This window comes from Cucumis sativus, chromosome 1, assembly GCF_000004075.3.
Source record: "Cucumis sativus cultivar 9930 chromosome 1, Cucumber_9930_V3, whole genome shotgun sequence".
In the NCBI taxonomy this organism is placed as follows: Eukaryota; Viridiplantae; Streptophyta; class Magnoliopsida; order Cucurbitales; family Cucurbitaceae; genus Cucumis; species Cucumis sativus.
In genome coordinates, this window is record NC_026655.2 from 2,489,923 (window position 1) to 2,511,274 (window position 21,352).

General features: G+C 32.9%; 4 protein-coding genes across 4 annotated transcripts; 2 read left to right on the forward strand and 2 right to left on the reverse strand.

The window, feature by feature from the left end:
- The first annotated feature begins 3,721 nt into the window (after window positions 1-3,721).
- Window positions 3,722-7,076, forward strand: LOC101215266 (hypothetical protein). The gene is made up of 7 exons (XM_031880355.1): window positions 3,722-3,834; window positions 4,218-4,483; window positions 4,732-4,949; window positions 5,185-5,476; window positions 5,578-5,663; window positions 5,749-5,840; window positions 6,322-7,076. Exons 2-7 carry the CDS (start codon window positions 4,226-4,228, stop codon window positions 6,567-6,569), a joined length of 1,194 nt encoding a protein of 397 aa, XP_031736215.1. The 5' UTR covers window positions 3,722-3,834; window positions 4,218-4,225; the 3' UTR covers window positions 6,570-7,076.
- A 2,031-nt stretch (window positions 7,077-9,107) lies between these two features.
- LOC105434567 (non-specific lipid-transfer protein 2) lies at window positions 9,108-9,767 on the reverse strand. Its single transcript, XM_011650671.2, has one exon. It carries the CDS (start codon window positions 9,692-9,694, stop codon window positions 9,392-9,394), a length of 303 nt encoding a protein of 100 aa, XP_011648973.1. The 5' UTR covers window positions 9,695-9,767; the 3' UTR covers window positions 9,108-9,391.
- Window positions 9,768-11,187: 1,420 nt separating this feature from the next.
- LOC101215507 (L-Ala-D/L-amino acid epimerase) lies at window positions 11,188-14,802 on the reverse strand. The gene is made up of 6 exons (XM_004137274.3): window positions 14,163-14,802; window positions 13,370-13,480; window positions 12,882-13,098; window positions 12,461-12,794; window positions 12,307-12,368; window positions 11,188-11,512 (listed from the first exon to the last, which is right to left on the reverse strand). Exons 1-6 carry the CDS (start codon window positions 14,658-14,660, stop codon window positions 11,436-11,438), a joined length of 1,299 nt encoding a protein of 432 aa, XP_004137322.1. The 5' UTR covers window positions 14,661-14,802; the 3' UTR covers window positions 11,188-11,435.
- A 1,692-nt stretch (window positions 14,803-16,494) lies between these two features.
- LOC101215739 lies at window positions 16,495-21,119 on the forward strand. The gene is made up of 4 exons (XM_004137275.3): window positions 16,495-17,078; window positions 17,548-17,943; window positions 19,695-20,106; window positions 20,523-21,119. The coding sequence occupies exons 1-4, from the start codon at window positions 16,811-16,813 to the stop codon at window positions 20,722-20,724; spliced, it is 1,278 nt and encodes a 425-aa protein (XP_004137323.1). The 5' UTR covers window positions 16,495-16,810; the 3' UTR covers window positions 20,725-21,119.
- The last annotated feature ends 233 nt before the right edge of the window (window positions 21,120-21,352 follow it).

A 21,352-nucleotide genomic window follows, 5' to 3' on the forward strand; every position in this document is an offset into this window, starting at 1 on the left:
ACCAGTGACATTTTGATGTAATTTTTTTTGTTATTTTTTAAAAAATATTTTCTTAAACCTTATTCGGTAATCATTTTAATTCATTGCTTTTGTTATTAAAAAAGTAATTGGTTTTCTTTTCTATTTTTTCAAAAACAAAAATACATCGTTGGTAATTTTAAAAGTAATTTTTTGGTTTAAAAACAAAAGAAAAATGTTAATTAATTATTAAACCCACTTGGTTTCAAAAAATTAATTTTCACAAATGGAATTAAAAATAAATACTAAAGGTTTTAACATGGTGATCTATATACATAATTCTGTTATAATTGGATCACAATAAAAGGATGTGAAAGTAAAAACAAAAAGTAAAGAAAATTGAAAAGTATAAATATAAAAAGTTTTGAATGCATATAATTGAATGTATATATCACAATCAATTAATTGAATAAAAGGGAAGGAACTAAAATTAAGAGAAATCACATTAAATATTTATAAACCCAAGACAGAAAAAATTAAAGAAAACAGAAAACAGTGGAATTAGCTGCTTCTGTTTTCTTCACTCTGTCATGGCCATGTGGTATTCTCAAACCAAATTATTTAGTCTAATATATAACAATCATAAACACTAAAATTTTAAAGTATTTCTTTCTCCAACCATTATTTTAAATTTTCTTTTCTTAAATATAGAAGAAAGTTGAGAGATGAATTTGTATAATTTACCCTAAAATTGATCTACATTTGGAATTTTCTTGTAAACATCCCTAACCCAAAATACTACCCATACATAACAATTATTATTAGGTTAGCTTTCAGTTTTCACATATATTTTTAAAAAAATAATAAAATTTGAATAAGGTTTGATGAGAGGGAAGCATAAAATATAAAAAATATTTGGTAGCAATGTATATGGATAAAAATTGAGAAGTTGAAAATTATATAATTCGTTTTTTTGGCGTTTCCGAAGGGGAAGAGGCATTTTTCCCAAAATAGGAACCAAAAAGCATTTGTGGAAATGAATGGTCCAAATTGGTGTGTCACTTTGGGTTTGCAATTAAACCATTTCCAACCTCAAGTGGGTTCCATTCCCAATAATTCAATTTTACATCAACAATAATAATATTCATATTATAACTTAAAATTAATTTCACATCAAATCTTAATTTCTTTTAACTTCCATCCTCAAGTTTCATTATTTAGGTAATTTTTATTTCCTTTTTCCTTTTTCTAAAAATTCATCTTCTAATTTTAATTAATTTTCTCTTTCTTTCTTTCTTTCTTTCTTTTTTGGCTATATTGAAAAAAGTAGGTTTTAAATGGTAGTGATGAGTGTAATGTAACATTCCTTTAAATTTCATTTTACACCTTTTTTTTTTACTTCTTACAAGATTTTATTTTGTTCTCTCAATTTGTTTAAACGAGTGGCATTTTTTAAAATAACAACAAATTTACAATATTTACCAAAACTTTCAATTTGTGATAATTTACTTTAAGTTTTAAATATTTTGTAAAATCTATCATTTAAAAAATATTTATGAGTTTTAATTTAATTTTAATATTTAAAATATATTTTCTAACTTAATAATATTTATATTTAGGTTATTTGAACATTAACATCTTTATAGATCGTAAAATAGATATAAACGTCGTTGTTTGTGACCAATTGATGATGTGTTTTGATCCAACAATATTGTCACGTAATTTAATGTTTGTTTAAGTAATTGAGATTGATATTTCTGTATTTTTGAGTCGAAACTGATTCAATATTTATATAGAACATTCTAAGTAGTAATACTAAATATGTGAATAAGGTTTAGGCTTTTGTTGATAAATTATTTGAGATATACATTTTTGTGGATTTATTCATGAATTCCTTTGGTTAAATCACACAAGTGTTTTTGTTGTTCGTGATTTAGCTTCTCATACTCTAGAATTTGAAATTCACCCGTGTGTCTTGAAAACCACTCTCTATTGATTCTTTTTTTGAGTCTTTCTTGTTTTTTTGTACTAAAAAACATATTGATGTGGACATAAATTCAAACCACACATGTAAAAAAACGAGCGTAAGATAAGTTAACGTTTAATAATGTCACCTTATGAAGACTCAAAAATCGAAACGGTTATTTTTTAAATACTTAAAAAACTAACATGGACATTTTAAAAATAGAGACTTTAAATAAAACAAATATAAAGTGTATATGATGCATACATTATATTATACCCTATAATTTCTCTATTGTGTGTTATTTGACAGTTTAGTGAATAAATAAATATATTTGAACAAGTAAATTGTACATTTATTATACAACATTTTAGACATTGATTAAAGTCCTAAAGTTTTGATGTAATCATCTTACCTAAGCCTCGTTTTTGTATCATACAGTCATTTTCTTATTATCATATTCACCTAAATCTATCAAGAAATGTATGTTTTCATATTTATCTAAACTTTGAAAACAATTCATTCTACTTTTAAATCTAACAGCTTTTGATAATCAATCCATTCTTTTTTAAAAAGTAAATAACTATATATCTTTAGTAAAAAAAATTGAATTCTTAACTAAATTTCAAATTTCAAAAACAATTTTTTATATTTTTTTTATTGGATTAGTCACTCTTAATATTCATTGTTTTTTTTTTTTTAATGTAGCACATATTATTTCTCATCATTTACTTAAAATCTCATGTCAATCTCATTTGAGTTTCTGTTTTTTAATAATTAAATTATTTTTCTTAATTTCTTAGGATATATTTAGTAAAATTCTTAGTAAAATTTTAAAATATAAAACTTCTTTTTTAGTTTTCACAACTTAATTTAGATTTGAAAAACATGGATAAAAACTATAGGTGAAATGGATGTATGTATGCTTAATTTTCGAATGTTACAAATAAAAAATCATATAATTATCAAATGGGATATTTGATTTGAAATAAAACTATCCACCATAATTAATAAATTGAGTTATTTATTATTCCAAGTTTTACTATTATAATTCACAAATGATTAGTATCGAATTAACGTTTTTTTTCTTTTTAACTAATACGTATGATGGGATTGATTTTGGCACATCCATTTATTGTCATTAGGAAAGTTATTTAATATATGTTTCAAATAGATTATATCTCACCATTAAAAGTAATTAATTTGTAACTACAATATAAAGATAATTTTATTTTTGGCATAGATTGAAAAAGGTATTAAAATCTTGTCCAAATAAATCCACCTTCAAATTGTTCAATATCATTAAATTTCTTGTCCATAAATCTCACTTAAAACATAATTTAAGTGATTAGATATTAAGTAACACTTTTCAATTGTTAACTTCATATTTTCTTTCCAAAAAATATTTAGTTATGAGTGAATTATTTGTTAAGTTATACTCTAAATTGAAAAATAGAAAACTTTCAAAAGAATTTGTGGAAAGAATTTTCAAAGACTATTTAAAGAATTTACACGTGTCCCACCTACTCGTGGACAGCACGTGTGATACCTACCACATTGTCACGTGCCAACCTGGGGGCAGAGGTTGACTGACTTTCACGAACGGATGAGCTCACCAGTCCCCCATTTTTACTAAATTACACTTCTGCCCTAAAAGTATTCATTATTTCCACATTTACCCACGTGAGTAAAAATTTGTAACAAAACAACCCCGAAAGTTTTATTATATTAATTAAATAGATATATATATATTTTTAATAATTATTATGTCATCTTCTTCTTCTTCTTCTTTTATAAGACACACTCTCTGGTTCAAGTTTCCTTCTCTCTTTCCTTCTCATATGGTTTCTTAATTCACACAAAACGCATTTGGGTCATTCATTGCGTGCATTCTTTAAATCTTTTCAACCAAGGTTTTTAATCGATCTTCAATTCTCTTCTTCATTTCAATCGATTTTTTTGAATTCCTCTGTTATTTTGTGTTTTCTCTGATCGGATATTGTATTATCAACAACCTCCATTCAATTTAGTGTTCTTCGGACAAGATTCCGAGTCTTTTTTTACAAAGAACTCTGAGTTTTAAAGAATTTGAACCTCTTTTCTTTTAAACAGCCATTTTCGTCGGCTTTGTACTACTTTGAGGAGTTTAAAGAAACCGATTTAATCTTCTTTTTGTTCTTGTGGGTTGAGTTCTTTTTACCCATTTTGGAGAAATTTGGGGTTTCCCATTATAATCTTTGAGGTTTCCTCCGTTCTCCATTGATACTAAACGGAGGGTTCTTCTTTTGGGATATAGATATAGAAATGTTGGGAACTACGTTGCAGTTTGGGGGAATCAAAGGTGAAGATCGGTTTTATGTTCCGGTAAGAGCAAGAAAGAATTATAATCAGCAAAAGCCTTCGAGGAATCCTACCAAGACCGATGAAACTGAGAGCCTATCGAGTAAAGTTGTGGGTTGTACTACAAAGCCTTGCGAGGAATTAACTCCTCAGTCTAAGAGCAACTTAGAGAGATTCCTGGAAGCCACAAGGCCTTCAGTTCCAGCGCAGTACTTCTCTAAGGTAAATGTTTTGAATCAAAGAAAGTTGATACATACTATCTTGAATGGTTGCTGACAAAATTTTAGTTAATCACCAAACTAGGATCATAATCTTTGTTCCGTTTCTTGTGGCCCTTTAATGGTTTTCATGGCTTTTTCTGCATTTACAAGTTTTTGACCTCTAAGTAAATAATCTCGTCTGGGAGCATTTTGTTTCTGTTTTTCTTGGGAGATTTTGAATTTGTGATGATGATATTGTCTTCTTTCCAGACAACTATGAGGGATTGGAGGACTTGTGATATTGAGTTTCAACCTTATTTCATTCTGAATGATCTGTGGGAGTCTTTCAAGGAGTGGAGTGCATATGGCGCTGGAGTTCCTTTAGTACTTGATGGAGGTGACTCTGTTGTTCAATATTACGTTCCATATTTGTCTGGTATCCAAATATATGGCGAAGCTGCTGCATTGAGATCAGATTCTCACGTCAGGTACTTGATCTTTGAGTGGAGTATGCCAATACTCATGAGTACTCGAATTCTTTTGCTTGAAATCAAATATATCTGTTTTTAACTAACTGTGAGTGTGAGGTTTATTTTACCATGATTTATATTCTACTCTAATGTGGGTTTCTTTTAGATGTGATCTAGACCTACCATTCTTATTGTACGAGAACATTGGTTTTTCCCTGAAGTTGGTTTATTCTTTGTTTTTTATGTTTGGTAGGCTGGCTTGTGAGGACAGTGATCTTGATTCTTCTAGAGATACAAGCAGTGATGGAAGCATTGATCACGATCTAGGAAAAAGCTTTAACTTTTCAAGAGAACAGTGGGATCATCCCCATTTAGCTTGTGAAAACATGCTAAAAATGAGAAAGACATCTTTAACTGATGAACATAAAATGGTGCAAGAAGGTTTTTTGAGTGATGATGGGGATGCAGGATATCCTCGGAGTAGTTTGCTCTTTCAGTTTCTCGAGCAAGATCTTCCTTATCAACGTGTACCATTGGCTGATAAAGTTAGTTGGTTTCTTCTTGGTTCATTTAGTAATTATACTGTCTCATATTTTGCTATTTTGAGAACCATATTAGTTTACTAATATTGTTTATGTTATGACAGATATTTGAACTTGCTTACCAATTTCCTGGTTTGAAAACTTTGAGTAGTTGTGATATCCTGCCAGCCAGTTGGGTCTCTGTAGCGTGGTAAGTCTTTAGAGATTGATGTTGTCACTAGTTTCGTAAAACATGGTATTCAACATGGTATTCATTTCCTCCACTGAAATTGTAGGTACCCTATATACCGTATACCCACGGGTCCGACCTTAAAAGATTTGGATGCGTGCTTTTTAACATATCACTCCCTTTCCACACCAAAAAAAGGTAATATGACATTCTTTTTAGCCAGTATATGTGTGAACCCTATTACTAAACATATGTTGAAAGATCAGTAAATTCATTGGTGTTTGCTTATATGGAGCTATATAGTGCATACGGTGTCTGCATAGTTTGCCTAATAAACATAAATTTAGGCTTGTGGGTTCCTTCTTCATCGTGTCCTCACCTTGCTTGCCCAAAGTTTGTTCAAGAGTTTGAGTAACTTTTCAAAGTTTGTAGGACCTGAATTTCACATTAAATGTTATTTCAAGAATACAAAATGTACATTTCATTTTGGAGCTTTTTCATTGCCTTTTCATCTTTTAAGCCTCTTTTCTGCCTAAGTTTTTTACTATGACTCAACATTTGTTGTTTTGACATATAGCTTATTTGTTTAAATATGTTAACCATTTTTCTGCCTCATCTAGAGCTCTTACTTACTTTACCATAATCCATTTCTCCTACTGTTGTTTTTATTGTTCAACAGGTAATAGACATAGCTTGCCACCAATAATGGTATATCCCAAGGACATTGATGATATCACAAAGATTTCCCTGCCTGTTTTTGGAATGGCTTCTTATAAGGTAAAAGGATCAATATGGGGGCAAAATGGCATCAGCGACCATCAAAAAGCAAATTCTCTTATGCAGGCAGCAGATAAGTGGTTGAGGAGCCTTCAGGTCAGTCAACCTGATTTTCAGTTCTTTTCATCTCATGGAACATATTGGAGATGACAGATGATGACTACATATATGTCTACTTGTCTGTTGCCCATTTGAACTGCCGAAATAACGAGCTCGTGCCCTTACTGACTATTTGACTTGCACCCCATACTGGTGAGGTTTCATTTTGATTTTGGATGGTTTGTTTTTTCTGGGAATATATTTCAAGGAAAAAGTCCAGAACAACTAGTTAGAACCATTTGCAAAATGGGCGAGGAGAGCAATGAGTGTGAAATGTAATATCAGAAAAGGGCTCATTTGAAGGCGGCAAAAGTAATATGGACTTGGAAACTAGTGGCAATCAGGATGGAAGGGTATCATTTTACGCTCTCCTCGAAAACTTGTGTGAAGCTATTCTCTATTTTTACACTCCCAAATTTAGAATCATTGTTTCTCTTGTTCTGTAAACTTGAAGTACAAATTGCTACTCTGTATATTTCCTATATGCCTTTTGTGTTGGATATCTTTTTAGATTTACTCATAAGTAAAGATGAAAATAGAAATATTATCTTCGTCCCATTTTATATTTTTAATATGAATTGAATAGGAATCATATTCCCCATCCAGTAGAGAGAGAAGCCGAGCCATTTAAAATATTCAGAAGGGAATGTGGAAAATGAGAATCTAACATTCTTTCCTCCCTTGATTGATGTGAAACCTTCTTGGAATAGCATTCTGTTTGCGAGAGATAGGTCTATAGCAAAGAATGTTTCATAGTTATCTTATCCCATCAAAAGTTTACACCAAAATGACCCAATATGCCACTTATTACTTTTCCTCCTTTAGACATGTTGCACTCATCTTTCTGTAGTATGTTCCAACTATATACCAACTATATAGTAGTTAATAAAACAGGAAAATACTTACTGTAATTAATCATAATACCAATATTTGTTTATTTATTCTTATTGAGTAAATATTATTTAACAAAAGAAAATCAAACAACTATTATGGCCATAGAAATTATGCTTGTTGTTGGCAGGAAGAACACATTTAGGACTTTAAGTTAAACAAGATACGCTTCTTTATTTTTCTATTTCTTTATATTCGCATTCTTGTGATTGAGTGTGTTTTGGCTATCATATAGATCACACAATAGAGATGGAAAAGAGAGAGCGAATAGTTAGAACTGTGGAGGGAAGTGAGAATTTGGTAATTGTGTGAGCATAATTTCTTCTTGTTCTCTTTTTGGGAAATAGCTGAAAAGGGGATAGTTTCCACCTCTCCCACTCCATTACTAGCTAGCTAGATGGTAAACACTTCGAATAGAATACCAACCATTCTTACTCATAATCCCATATAGAGCTTTTTGAATCTATCATTCCCTTTCCACACCAACAAAAGATAGTATCCTATTCTTAGTCTTTGTATTGGTTTCTGCCTCTAATTCCTTCGTAATTTTCAAAGTATGTTTCTCTAGTCTCCATTTACTTTTTAATTTGTGTTGAGGTTAACATAAAAATGAATTAGAACAAGCAATCATCGCCATTGTTGTTCTTCCCACCTCTCACTCTCATAAAAATATTGTTTTTCTTCTTTTATTCAACTTTTATCCGTCTCTTATCTGATGAAGCTTGTTGTTATTAGCCAACTATAAGTCAACCCCATGTTGACTAATTATTCAAAGAAAGACCCTTTTCTTGCTATTGCCCATGTCGAGGTATGTTTTAATCCTTTTCAGCCTCTTGCAAACCAATAAATTCATTGTTGCTCTCAGTGCAAATCAGAGCTATATCTCGTTAAATAATCATTCATTATGGTAGAATTAACACATGAGAATAATGCTATCTTAATTTTAGCGTAGTCCATGATTTAACAAAATATAGCTCCAATAAATAAAATGGTCAATAAGAGGCTGAAAAGGATTGCACATACCTTTAGCATGGACGGAAAATGGTCTTTCTTTGAACAATTAGTTAATGTGATGTTAACTTGTACTTGACTGATAACAAAAAGTTTTACCAATTAACTTATGAACCTTTTTCTTTGTTTTGCATATATGAATACATCATGAGGTAACTAAGAATTTCTAATTTAATCTCTATTCTATAGTTCTTCTATTGACTTAGACATCAGAGTATTTTTTTTGTTTTTGTTTTTGCAAGTCTCTTCTTCTCAAATTAAATTTTATTGTTTGGTGTGATGTAAATACCAAATAGGTTTTCCTTAAAATTTTGTTGATAAAATATGAAAAACAAATAAGTCGTGGATGCATTAATCATCCCAATATTAAATCTTTGCCATCTGTATCATTGTAGATAATTTTAGGTTAAAGTGGAATTAGTGCAATAAATATAATATCCAAAATGTAAAGTTGTTTGTGGAGCACTAATGGCACTAATCAAGTATTAATGGTGGGATGGACTTATCCTCTGATCTCATAGAAAATAATCTCTTCATTTGTTACATTGTAAATTAAAATGTTAATAATCATAAACATGATGACTTGAATATTCTTCGTGTTTGCTTGTTGTTAACAAACAGATTTATCAATTATGACGAGTTCATAACATACTTTCTATCATTATTCTTCCTTGCTTTGATTTAAGATTTAGAAATATATCTTTATCTTGATTACTTGGAACCAACCACAGCCACAAGCTTTTTTTCCCCCTTTTTTTGTGGTTGGGTTGCAAAGAAATGACTAACAACCCAAACTAGGAGAGCCAAACTACCAAAGTATTAGTTGTGCATTACATATTATTATTCAACAAAACACAAACATAAAACGGAGCAGTTTACAGACAAGAAGAACATAGAACACGAAAGAGGGATTGGTGATGAGAAACACACAGACACACAATCAAGCAAGCCATTATGAAATGGATGATTGTTCAGCAATTTGGGAAAGGAGTTCCACAATCATTAGCTACTTTTCTTGCATTTGGGGAACTAACAAAGCTCTTAAGAATAGGGTTTTTGAGGTAACCACAGAGACAGGGCTTTTGCTCTTTGATCTTGCTGCAACATTGGGTTGATGGTGGAGCTCCTGATATGATTGAGTTCATACAAGAACTCAATTGCATCGGATTGCATGCCACTCCATCTGCTCCTTCCACCATTACTTCATTTGAGTTTGATATCAATAATATCAATCCTACTATCATTAAGACCGTCCCAATTCTTGATGCCTTCATCTTTTCTTTTAGTACTCTTCTTGATGATTCTCTGGGTTTGTGTGTGTGGGGTTGCTCTTTGGTTTTTGCATCTCAATTTATAGGGGAGGGATGAAAGGGAGAACAAGTGGGAGAGAGAGACAATCATTCGAGAATAAAAAGGTTTGCCACTTCAAACTTGTAGTCGGTTAAGTAGTTTTTAAATGTTATTGAGTTGTTTCTATTATGTGGTTGAAGTGGACTACAAAAAGATAAGTGCAATTCATGATGCACTCAAGCATTACTTATTTGAGAAATGTTAATTATAATCTAAGAACATATCTAGACGAAGAACATATGTTACGTATTGAGAAAAACTAGAAATAGTAATGTTATAAGTAATTTTGACGTGGAGAAAAAGCACATGAATCAACAAAACCATGCTCAAACGAGAGGGCTCTTGATAATATGTTTACAAATATGGTTAAGAAAAGTTTTAAAGAAACAATCATAAAAACTTCAAAATTAAATATGTTTGGCTTCGAACAATTCTATATTGATTCACTATTAGACTTCAAGAATGAAACATCTCGAAATTAATTTTATGTATTGTATTTTAATGGCCACGTGGGATATAATCATTGAGTTGCACCTAAAATTCCATTAATACATGGTAACACAATTGATGAGATTAAGTGGTGTGCTTTGCTTCTGCCACAAACATCATTCTGCGCAATAACCCATGAGCTCTACTTTAATCATTCCTCATCCAATTTGGAACATAAATAATACTTACAAAGATGAAGAGAAAGCAGCAAACAAGTGGTTATATATTGAAGGTATCATTCATTAATTTGCTATTACTTTCTTCATTAACTTGTTGTAAATGCTATGGTATCAGTGTATTGCTGATAAAAAGGTGTATTCAATTTTAGTTATAGAGTTTAGGATCATGGAGTAGAGTGTGGTCCATTTAGATTAAGGATTTAGAATGGTAATCATCATTATGTGGCCCTTAAAAATCAATATGGATTCACCTTTTGAATTATCATGAATTATCATGCTTTGCTTTAGTGATATATTAAAGCTTTATGTTGGTGTTATCACTATGATAAGCACACTAGCTCATATAGACCTTTAAGCATGCGTTTTGTTACAGGGTCAATCATCGTTAGGCCCCATCCAAATCATGGCAAGTGCCAGGCTTGAGGTCCAACATGTAACCATTAAAAGAATAGAGTTAGATTGATTTTAGTTCGTTGATCTGTTTGAATTTTAATTCAAACAAGTTTTGCACCAACCTACTCGTACTCTTAGATTGACGGTGTAACAAGTGAGTCATGGAAACTCCAACCTCCATAACTATCATTGTATTAAAGAAAGAAAAGACATTCGAAATTCAAGATCATACACTTTAAATTCTATGTCATAGACATTGACAATCATAGAGTATTTGGGATAATAAGTGATAGTTTTTCATCTATAGGTCTATAACAAGTCAAAATGCAAGGAGTTAATATGTCATGAAATTGATGTTAACAAGTGATGGAACCCACAATGAATTTAAGAACTCCTTTTGTCAAACGAGAGGTGAAGTTTAAATAAAACGGTCACTATTGCTCGACTATTTATAAGGTATGAAGGCTGATGAATATTGGAACATAGTACTAAGGTATGGGTACTACAAAGTTCAAAATTCTAAATTACCCAAAAAAGGAAAAGGAGGGAAAATAAAAAAGTAGATAAGCTTATATCTGAATCTTCAATGGAAACTTTTATAAACTTACAATGCAATGTTATCCCAATGAAGGTAACCACCATGGCCTTGGGAATTTGTGAACTTGTACACAGCACCAGAAACTACATCCCAAATTTCATTATAATTAGATCACAGTTACCAGAGCTATATAAATTTTGTGGGGCTTTAGCCAGTTTGATAACACCATTTCATTATAAATAGACCGCCGTGCTTGTTTTTTTTTTTTTTTTACCGTGTCTTTCTATCTTCTCTTTTAAGGAAAGATATGAATTTTGAATTCGTAGCTAAGTTTAAAAAACAATAAAATAAACTATTTTCTTTAGGTTGTTTGATAATTATTATTGTTACTTTTTTTTTAAAACTTATGCTATAGACACTATTTTACCTCAAAATTTATTTGCAATCTACTTGTCGCCAATAGTTTCAAAAAATCAGTAAAAATTTGAAGAAAAAAAAACGTAGCTTTTAAAAACTTGTTTTTGTTTTTGAAATTTGGTTTAACCATAGTACATAATAAAGAGGTAAACCATTATAAGAGATGGAGAGGAAATAGGCTTAATTAGCACAAACAAAAAGCAAAAGTCAAAATGGCCGGTTACAAAAAGGAGCCCTAGTTTTAAAATTTTTGGTTGCATTTTAAAAACATACCTAAAAAGTAGATAGCAAACTAAAGAAATCCTATTGGACGGCAAGGCTAGTGTTTACAAGGTTAATTTAAAAAACAAATAGGTTTAGATGGGGAACATATCTATATATACATATACATAGAGGATACATATACATTATACATATATGATACATATATCTATATATTTAGTTTTCTAGGTAGTTAAGAAATACTGGTTATTAAACATGACCTTGATGAATCAAAGTTCAAGATATGAGCTGAGAATACCTTCATAACCCCCATGAACAGGATCTTCTGACAACAAAAGTGGTGTATCTAAGTCGATGTATCTGCAGTTGGGCAAACACAATTGATTTGATGAAGAAATGCCATAAAAATAAACAAAGTAGGAAAGCATCTAGTTTTTAAGAATTATGCATACTTGAAACACCCAAGACCAGCAGCAAGATGACCAGAAAATCCCATGGCAAGTCGAGTCTCTACCATACCACCAATCATTAAACTGAGTCCTGAACCCCTTGCTACTTCAATAATCTCAATGGCCCCCAAAACTCCAACTTTGGCCAGCTTAATATTTATAACATCCGCAAGATCCCCTTCCACTATTCTCTTAACATCATCTACACTCCGGCAACTCTCATCAGCTGCAACAGATACCCCATATTTATCTCTAGCGACACGACTAACATTTCCAAGACCCTCCCAGTTGTCCCTATGAACCGGTTGTTCAAATAGAGTAGGAGTCACTCCCAGTTCTGTAAGAATGATCAATCCATGCATGGTAAAGTATAGAAGAAAAAAAAAAGAGAAGATTGCAGGGATTGGAAGGACTTGTACTTTACCGTGTAATTTTTCAAGAACTTGAATAGCTTCCTCTGTGTCATATCCCTCATTAGCATCCAGGATAAATTCACAATCAGGATGAACCATTCTGATGCTCTTAAGAACTTCAATATCAGATTTTAGATCCTTTCCCACTTTCAGCTTCAACGTCTTGAATCCTTGATCGCGATATTTTGCAGCCAATTTGGCAGCATTAGAAGCAGAAGTAATAGGAATCTGCATAAATAGTATGGATCAGAGTAGTTCTTTGATCTTTTCACTTACTTCTCACTGATATAACTTGGAATTTTTACTTAGCCCCATATGTACTAGGATTACTGGGATAAAACCGAAAGTTCATTGCAGTTCATGATTAAAAATAAAATTTCCAGCAATATAGAAATTGTAAAAGAACCCCACTAGATCATCATCCAAAATAAAAATTAAAACCAACGAAATGTCTGGAAATTCAAACATGCGTTCACTGGGAGATAAAAAGGAGACTTACTGTTATATCAGTAGTTATACTGTCTGAAACTCCACCAAATAGCTTCCATAGAGGTATGTTAATGCTGTTAGCAACTGCATCAATCAACGCCATCTCAACTCCTGCTCTAACCTTCAATAGTAAATATGATACACAATCATTAAAAGAAACATGGATTCAAAACTCGAGTCCCGTTTGTACCATTTGGTTTATGTTTCTAAAAGTTAAGCTTATAAATATTTATATCACCTATGACTTTCTTGGCTCTGTTATCTACTTTCAAACCATATTTTTTAAAATCCATACCAAGTTTGGACGAAAAAAAATTCTTGCAAAGTTGTTTTTGAGATATGACTAAGAATACAATTGTTAGATGGTGTCAAAATATATTAGGAGTGCAAAAAGAGCTTCACGTTAGTTAGAGAAGGAAGTGACCATGGGTACATAAGTGAAGAGAATTATCTCAATTGGCACGAAGCTTTTGAGTGTTCCAAAAACAAAATAAGATGGTTGATATCCAAGGTGGACAATATCATTGACTAGAGGTCTCGTTGTCTTTATCAAAATAAATACAACTTTCAAAAACCAAAAACATCAGGCCTCAGGGATTGTTTTTATAAACACAGGGCATTCCAAGCATTACATCATGAAGCCAATGCAACAAAATTCTTATAGGTAAGAATTTTTTTTTATCTCAAGGTATTCACTCGTCCTAATGAAGGTAACCAAGTCTTGTTAATTTGACAAGTTAAGTAACGAAAAAAAGAAAAATGAAGTGCAAAATCAAAATCCAACGAGTCAATAGATTACTCACAGAAGCAAATTCATGCCCAGGAAGAGTCTCACTGATCTGCATCATCGCCGAGCCCAAAGTACTCGGTGGTCTCTGTCGCAATAACTCACAGACCTCCTCGGCCTTCGCCATGGCTGTAGACTGATCTTCCGCAGTGACAAAAGGCAAAATCGGAGCCTCACCCCATCCAACACACCCATTACTCAATTCAATCCTTATCGCCACATTCTCCACCATTTCAAGCCTCGAAGATGCAATGGTAAATGGCTCAATCAATGGAACATTCAGTGTCCTATTCTCTGCTCTCTGCACATTCACAGTGAACGTTTCCATCAAATTCTTAAACCCTAAGCTGTTTCTGGAATCCGCCGGTGCCGCCGCCGCCATTATCTTCACACACAGCCGCAAAATGATGGGTACCGATGTTTTCCCCTTCCAGTGGCTCCGAGAGTCGAACAACAGAGGATATACAGACGCAGTGTTGGATTTCAATTGAAGAAAGAAGGCAGTGGAAGTCATGAGAGTGTTGACAACGATATTTGAAGGGTGAGTTCGTGTGTATTGAGCTCCGTCGCTGTTCAACCATCGGGCGGCGACGGCAAGAGCAAAGAATTGGCTTTATCATTGGCGCTTTGCTTCGTCCTGTTCGGTACAAACTACAAACTACACTCTAATTTATATTTTATATTTTCAATAATTTTCTCATACTATTTTTATTAGTAAAAAATAACAAATTTGTAAAATATTTTAAATATAACTGATAAGCACGAGTATGCTATCGTCATAAAATTTAAACAGTTATTAAATATTGTCCAAAAAATCAAGTTTACTAATGTCTAAAAAAAATGTTCATCATACAAAATTATTTATTTAGAGAATTGTTTTTGAACTATTACGTATCCATTCGTTGATATCCTAATTCTAATAATTTTTGCCTCCTAAGTTATATTTTTGGACTATTATTTGTTGTCATTATAAAAATTCCATTACTATTCTTAATACTATAAGTAAATGGTGCGAAAAAAAAGTGATATGTTTTGCGGCCTTATATATTCAACTATAAATTTAATTTGTAGTGTATTCATTCGTCGTGAATCTTTCTTTATTTGTACGTATGAAGAAAAGATACACTCTATTGACTTTGACACCTAACATGTTAGTTTTGTTGCTTCAATTTTCGTTGAACAAGGTTATTATGAGTTTTGTTTTATTAACAATCATGGTACTTGTAATGGGTTGTTCTTACTTTTTTTTATATTTGGGAACTTCACCGTTGATTGTATTTGTCATATTAAATCCTCTCAAGAATGACCACATCAAAATTTCTAAAATCTTTTTTCTTTCTACGAGGGGGCAAAACAAGGACAATATCAAAATCTTTACGGATTTGGCTTTAGCCCTAACACAAGACACTACAAAAATAGTTAGTGTTTCTTATATTAGAGAAACGTCCCCTTACAAAGTTCATATTTTAAACTTCAATGGAACCAAATAATGAAGATCTGTTTGTTCTATGTGGTGTTTGCTTTGGATCTATTTTATTGGATTGGTTATATCACTGAAAGTTTTTTTGAGGTTATATATCAGATCTTGAAAAGGAAAATTTTGATATGTGACTCATATACTAAGAGTTGATTCCGACACAAATGAGCTCTCAAAGTTGCTCGAGGCCACTTTCAATGGCACTATTTATGTATTCTTTTTTTTTTTTTCCATCAATGGGATTGAAGTGTGGAGAGAGGATGATGCAAAGTTATGGAATGAACGTTGGTCTGTGGATGAAAGAATTTGTTATTGATAATTGCTCAAACTCTTAATTTGTTATTGTTAGAGCTGATCGATTCTTGAAACTCACATCAAAGCCTACGAAAATGGTGACATCTTGCTTCAAATCAATGCTTCACACTTTGTTTTCACCTAAAGTTTTTATTACTTTAACAAATGTATAAACTTTTAATTTATTATTTAAAAATCTCATGCCATAGTAAACAAACAAGATGTTTCATATAGTAATGAAAAAAATTTATAAGTCGTTTACAAGATGAAAAATCATAATTGATAAAAAAAAATTGAATAATTTTTAAGAAAATGTTCGTGAATTTAAGTAACCAAAAAATATATTCAATTAATATTACGTACAAAGTTAAAGGGAATTTATTTGTATCACTTGTAATTTAGAGAAAAAAAAAATGCCCTTAGCTTACAACTTAATATAATTAAATGAAATATATATTTTAATTATTAATAATCAATTAAATGGGTAACAAACTTTGTTAATTTAAATTTTGATAAAGAGAATGATGTAAATAAAATTTTAAAATTGTAAGTAAATAGGAAATAGGAATTGAGGCATCTGAAGCTCTTAGGGTTAAAAATCTGTAGGTGCCGCCGGCCGCTGTGATTCTCTCAGTCACCATCGTCTCCCTCTCCCATTCTCTCAAATCGTTTCCCTCTCTCAGTAGACAAAAGCTTAGATAAATTCTTCAACTCTCATTTCAGGTTTTCAATTACTATCAAAAGGTTAAATTTATATACTGAATCTTTGTAGTTTCAAATTAAATAATTATAATTTTGTTAAATTTGGAACAATCGAATCGAGGTGTTAACGGCGGCCAACTCTTTCTAAACCATTCATCAACCTTAAACCCTAGAGGAGAACGACGACAGCCATGAAATGGATTCTTTTGAGAAACCTTCCTCTCAGAGCTCGGAATCATCTTCTTCTTCGTTCTCCCATTTACACATCCAATGCCCATCCTTCATTCTTCCTCTCACCCCCGGCCATCTCTCGCTTCAGGCTCTTCTCTTCTGATAACGATTCCCCGTCAAAGGAAGATTCCCCGCCAAAGGAAGATTCTCAAACAGTTCCCCAAGCGAATTTGGTGTCCACTCAGAAGAAAGAAGCTTGTTTGGACGTCCAAGATGTAAGCAATAAAGGTACTTCCCCTCCCCAAGAGAATGGTCTACTTTATGGCTGCTTTCTGCTATCCAACTAACAAATTTGAATGTGAAGTCGACGTTTGCGTTTTAGTATTTGTTAAGTTGGATGGTTTGCTTGCCTGAGTGAAGGGAATTCGGGGGATGTTAAACTTTTGTTCGTAAGTAAGGAAGGGAGAGCTTGAAGATAGGTTATAATGTTAAAGAATTAGAGCAAACTGATTTAGTCATTTCATTTAATAGTTTGTAGATCATTATACAGTACAAACAGTTGGGCTTTTTTGTTTTCTTTATGATTTAACGCTTTGAATTTGAGATTGGGTGATATTTGAATGCTTTTATTTCTTTTGTTTCTTTCTAGATCTGACGTTTATGCCTCGGTAAATTAGGATTTTGTTCAATGCGACTTTATCGAGACTCATGGGAGTTGATAATTTTTTCATTTGATTCATTAAATTTCTGCCCCCAGAATTGAAAATGCGGATAAAGGAGTACTTCAAAGGTAACGAAGAAGCACTTCCATCAATTCTTGAAGCTATTCTTCAGAGGAAATTGGCTAGAAAGCATGAGGATACGGATGATGAACTTGTTGAAGAACTAAGAATGAAACCGTTGGAAGATGTCAAGGACAGAGAATTTGAATCTGATTTTGAAGAACTGCATGATACGGATGAAGAGATTGACGACCTTTATTATGCTAAAAATTTAGTTATGGAAAGAATGGCAAAGGATCCATACTTCAACATGGATGACAAAAAATGGGAGGATATTGTTCAGGATGCCGTAAATCATGGGATCCTGAGTGACACCAAGGCGTGTGAAGCGATCTTGGAGGATATGCTCAGTTGGGACAAGCTTCTTCCAGGTTTGCCCGCTTCCTTTACAGTTTACACACTTGTTTTGGTTAGTGTGCAACATTTCATCATCTTTCTTTTGTTATAATTAGCCTTTGTGGATTAGTTTCTGACATGCAACCCTTCCCATGCGTTCACACATCTCTTCTGGATTACAGTTTTTGAAGTAGAAGTTTATAAAATTCTAGTCTGGCATTATATTTACTCTATTTATTTGTTTCTGGTGTTTCATATCAACTGATTGTAATTGTGTGTTGCATCTTATTGATTAGTTATGATGGTTGTACATCAATATCTTGTACAAGTTCCAAGTTATTGTTTTCCATTCAGATTATGTTTCAAACCTGGCTCTGAAAAGGCTTTGTTGATCTCATGCCCCATCATTTGTTGGTTTCATCTTAAGGCTGATATGTATGACCATGACTTTGAACGTTCCTTTGCTGCTACACTTTCTTCTTCTCTCTGGAAAAGTGATGATAATACATTGTGTAGTGCCCTCTTTCCCCTCAGCCGAAATTGCAAGCCTTATCTCATCTTTTGTAAGATCATAAGCACCTCTGAAAGGAAAATAATTAATGGTAAGCCGATTCTCAGATGATACTTGTAATACCCCCTCCAACTGAAAATTGTTGGTTCCACTTATCTGAAAACGTATAACCTTTTCCTGGAATTTGTACCCTCATTCGAGAGTTGAGACAACAAGCATCGAGCCAAAAATTCCACATGTATAAGAAACAAGGGAACTTGCATTGATGATCAAAATAACAACTTGTTAGGTACTAAAGCACCTTACCCCCAAAAAGCTAGCTATTGAGGTGTGAGAGTCAAACCATTTAATTACCACATTGGTCATACCATTCTAACCAATGTGACACAAAAGTAGCCCGTACTACCTTGGTTCCTAACAAAACCTTAGTGCGGGGGAGAGAACCTCCTACATGTGAGTCTTCCAATCGTATATAATCAAAAGAAGGCTATAATTACAAAATAAATTCTTGTGAACACCATCAAGAAGCTGTATATTGTACATAATTCCATAAAAGACCTCGGTAGCAGCAGTATCTTAAGAAAATCCTACCACTTCTCTCTCCAAAGGGGCCACAGAAATGCTTGGCTCAGTTCCATGAGCCTTGGCTCTTCTTCTCACCCTAACCGTGCTTCTAAACTAAATCATTCAGCAACCTCATCCACCCCCTTGAGCAAACAGGCTGTGGATTAGTAGGTGATCTTGGGTCTCCTCATCCCCTTTAACAGAAAATGCAGAGAGTCCTATAACGAAGAGTCTACCAAAAAAACTTAACTTTCTTTTGGATCTTAAACTCCCAAATTGAAGGCACCAAAAGAGGTTTCAATCTACCATTAAGATTTGAGAAATGGTGGAGTCCAGATTTTCAGGAGAAAGAATCTCTGGTGTCTATCATTTTCTAATGTATTCATCGTTAAGCCATGCAAGAAGTATATACCCTTTTCTTATTATGGATGATCTATTCTCTTATGTATTGCTTCATTTTGTATTATTGTTTTTATATCTTGTTTTCTTATCAATTATTCAACTTTGTTCAACCTGCGGAATTCCATGTCTTGTGAGAAATAAGATATGTTGTTTTATGGTGATTGTTATAGTTGCTTAATCCATTCAGTCTAACATGTGCAATCATCTATCGTTGTTAGCTTGTGGTGTATGCCTGATGATTTGAAGAAAAAGTGCAATTCTCTTCTAATGATTTTCCCCCCTTTCTTTGTAATTTTTTGTTCATTTTAGATGATTTAAAGAAAAAAGTAGAAGCAAGGTTCAATGAGCTGGGGGATTTGTGTGAAAAGGGGGAGCTTGAACCTGAGGAAGCTTACAATCAGTTTAAAAAATTTGAAGATGAGGTGGTCATGGAATATGGAAAGATGATGGAGGCAGAAGCTCCAACGTTCGATGAAACTGATGTGCAAGACAATAAAAAGGACTTGGATGACCCACCAGGTGAAGGGCCAATTCTTAGATGGCAAACAAGGGTTGTGTTTGCACCAGGTGGGGATGCATGGCATCCCAGAAACCGAAAAGTGAAACTATCTGTTACTGTGAAGGAGCTTGGTTTATCAAAGTTCCAGTTTCGTCGACTGAGGGAGTTGGTTGGTAAGCGCTACCATCCTGGGAAAGATGAGCTTACGATTACTAGTGAGAGGTAAGGTCATCATTTGTATGTTGTAAGGTTTAGTTCTGCTGATACTTCTCGTTGGTCTACTTTTTGGTGTTTGACACATCTTTGTAGGACCAAAAACAGGTTTCTGACATCTCTAATAGAGATGCCAATTTCCAATGTCACTAAATAAATAGGACAGATCTACACGTTTTGTGCTCCATTTCTTCGTTCTTTCACTACGGCAAGGAATTATTATCATTGTAGTTTCTCTTTCTTAATTATTTGCATGTGAGGGTGTAAACCAATTTGACTTTCTAATCATTCCCCCCCCTGAGGAATCTTGACCACGATCCACACTTGATCTTACTGAACTTTCGCAGCCTATGTTATGATTTATCAAGTTTACCTTTTGTTGATCTAAATTTGCAGTGAATTCTAACTTCAATTGTATTTCTCAGGTTCGAACATAGAGAGGAAAATAGGAAGGATTGCCTTAGGACTCTTCTCTCTCTCATTGAGGAAGCTGGAAAAGCCAACCAACTTGTAGAGGATGCTCGAACTTTGTATGTGAAGGAGAGGTTGCGAGCAAATCCCCAGTTTATGGAGAGGCTGCGCGCCAAGAAAATGAGCTCGCAAGTATCAAGCCCTCAACCTGCTTGATTCTTTGATTTTTGATGCTGTTGAAAAACAACCAAGTTGTACTCGGTCTAATGATTGGTAATGTTTACAATATTTTCTTACCAAGTTAGTTGCCTCTTTTTGAGGCAATGAATGAGAAAAAGGAACGCGTAAGTTAAAGATAGTGAAATTTGTAGAAAACCATAAGGTCATATTGTCACCAAAATTTCCCCCTCTGAATTGACTTGTTACTTCCTCTTGTGTGTAGTTGGATTTCCTTTGTTTTCTTTTTTTTGGTAAAGCTTTATTTTGGGATAGACATCTTGTGTTAAAATTTGTTTAGCTTTACAAGGTGGCAAAGGGGGGGAGGTGTGTAGCTCTAATAGTTGACTTTTGTAAGTCGTTAAATGAAAGCTATTTATAAATCCCATAATTGATAATTACTTGTAGTTAGTTATGTGTAACTTTGACAATGTTAGAGTTATTACTTTTGGCACTCGAGTGCAACTTGGTCTTGAGTCAAACATGAAGACACTAACCTTTTTCATTTGGCCTTAACTCAAACATCAAGACTCTAACCTTTTTCATTTGGCCTTGAGTCTAGTGGTGACCTTGGACTTTGGTTTGGAAAAGTTTATAAAAGATCGTACTAAAATCATACAAAATTTAT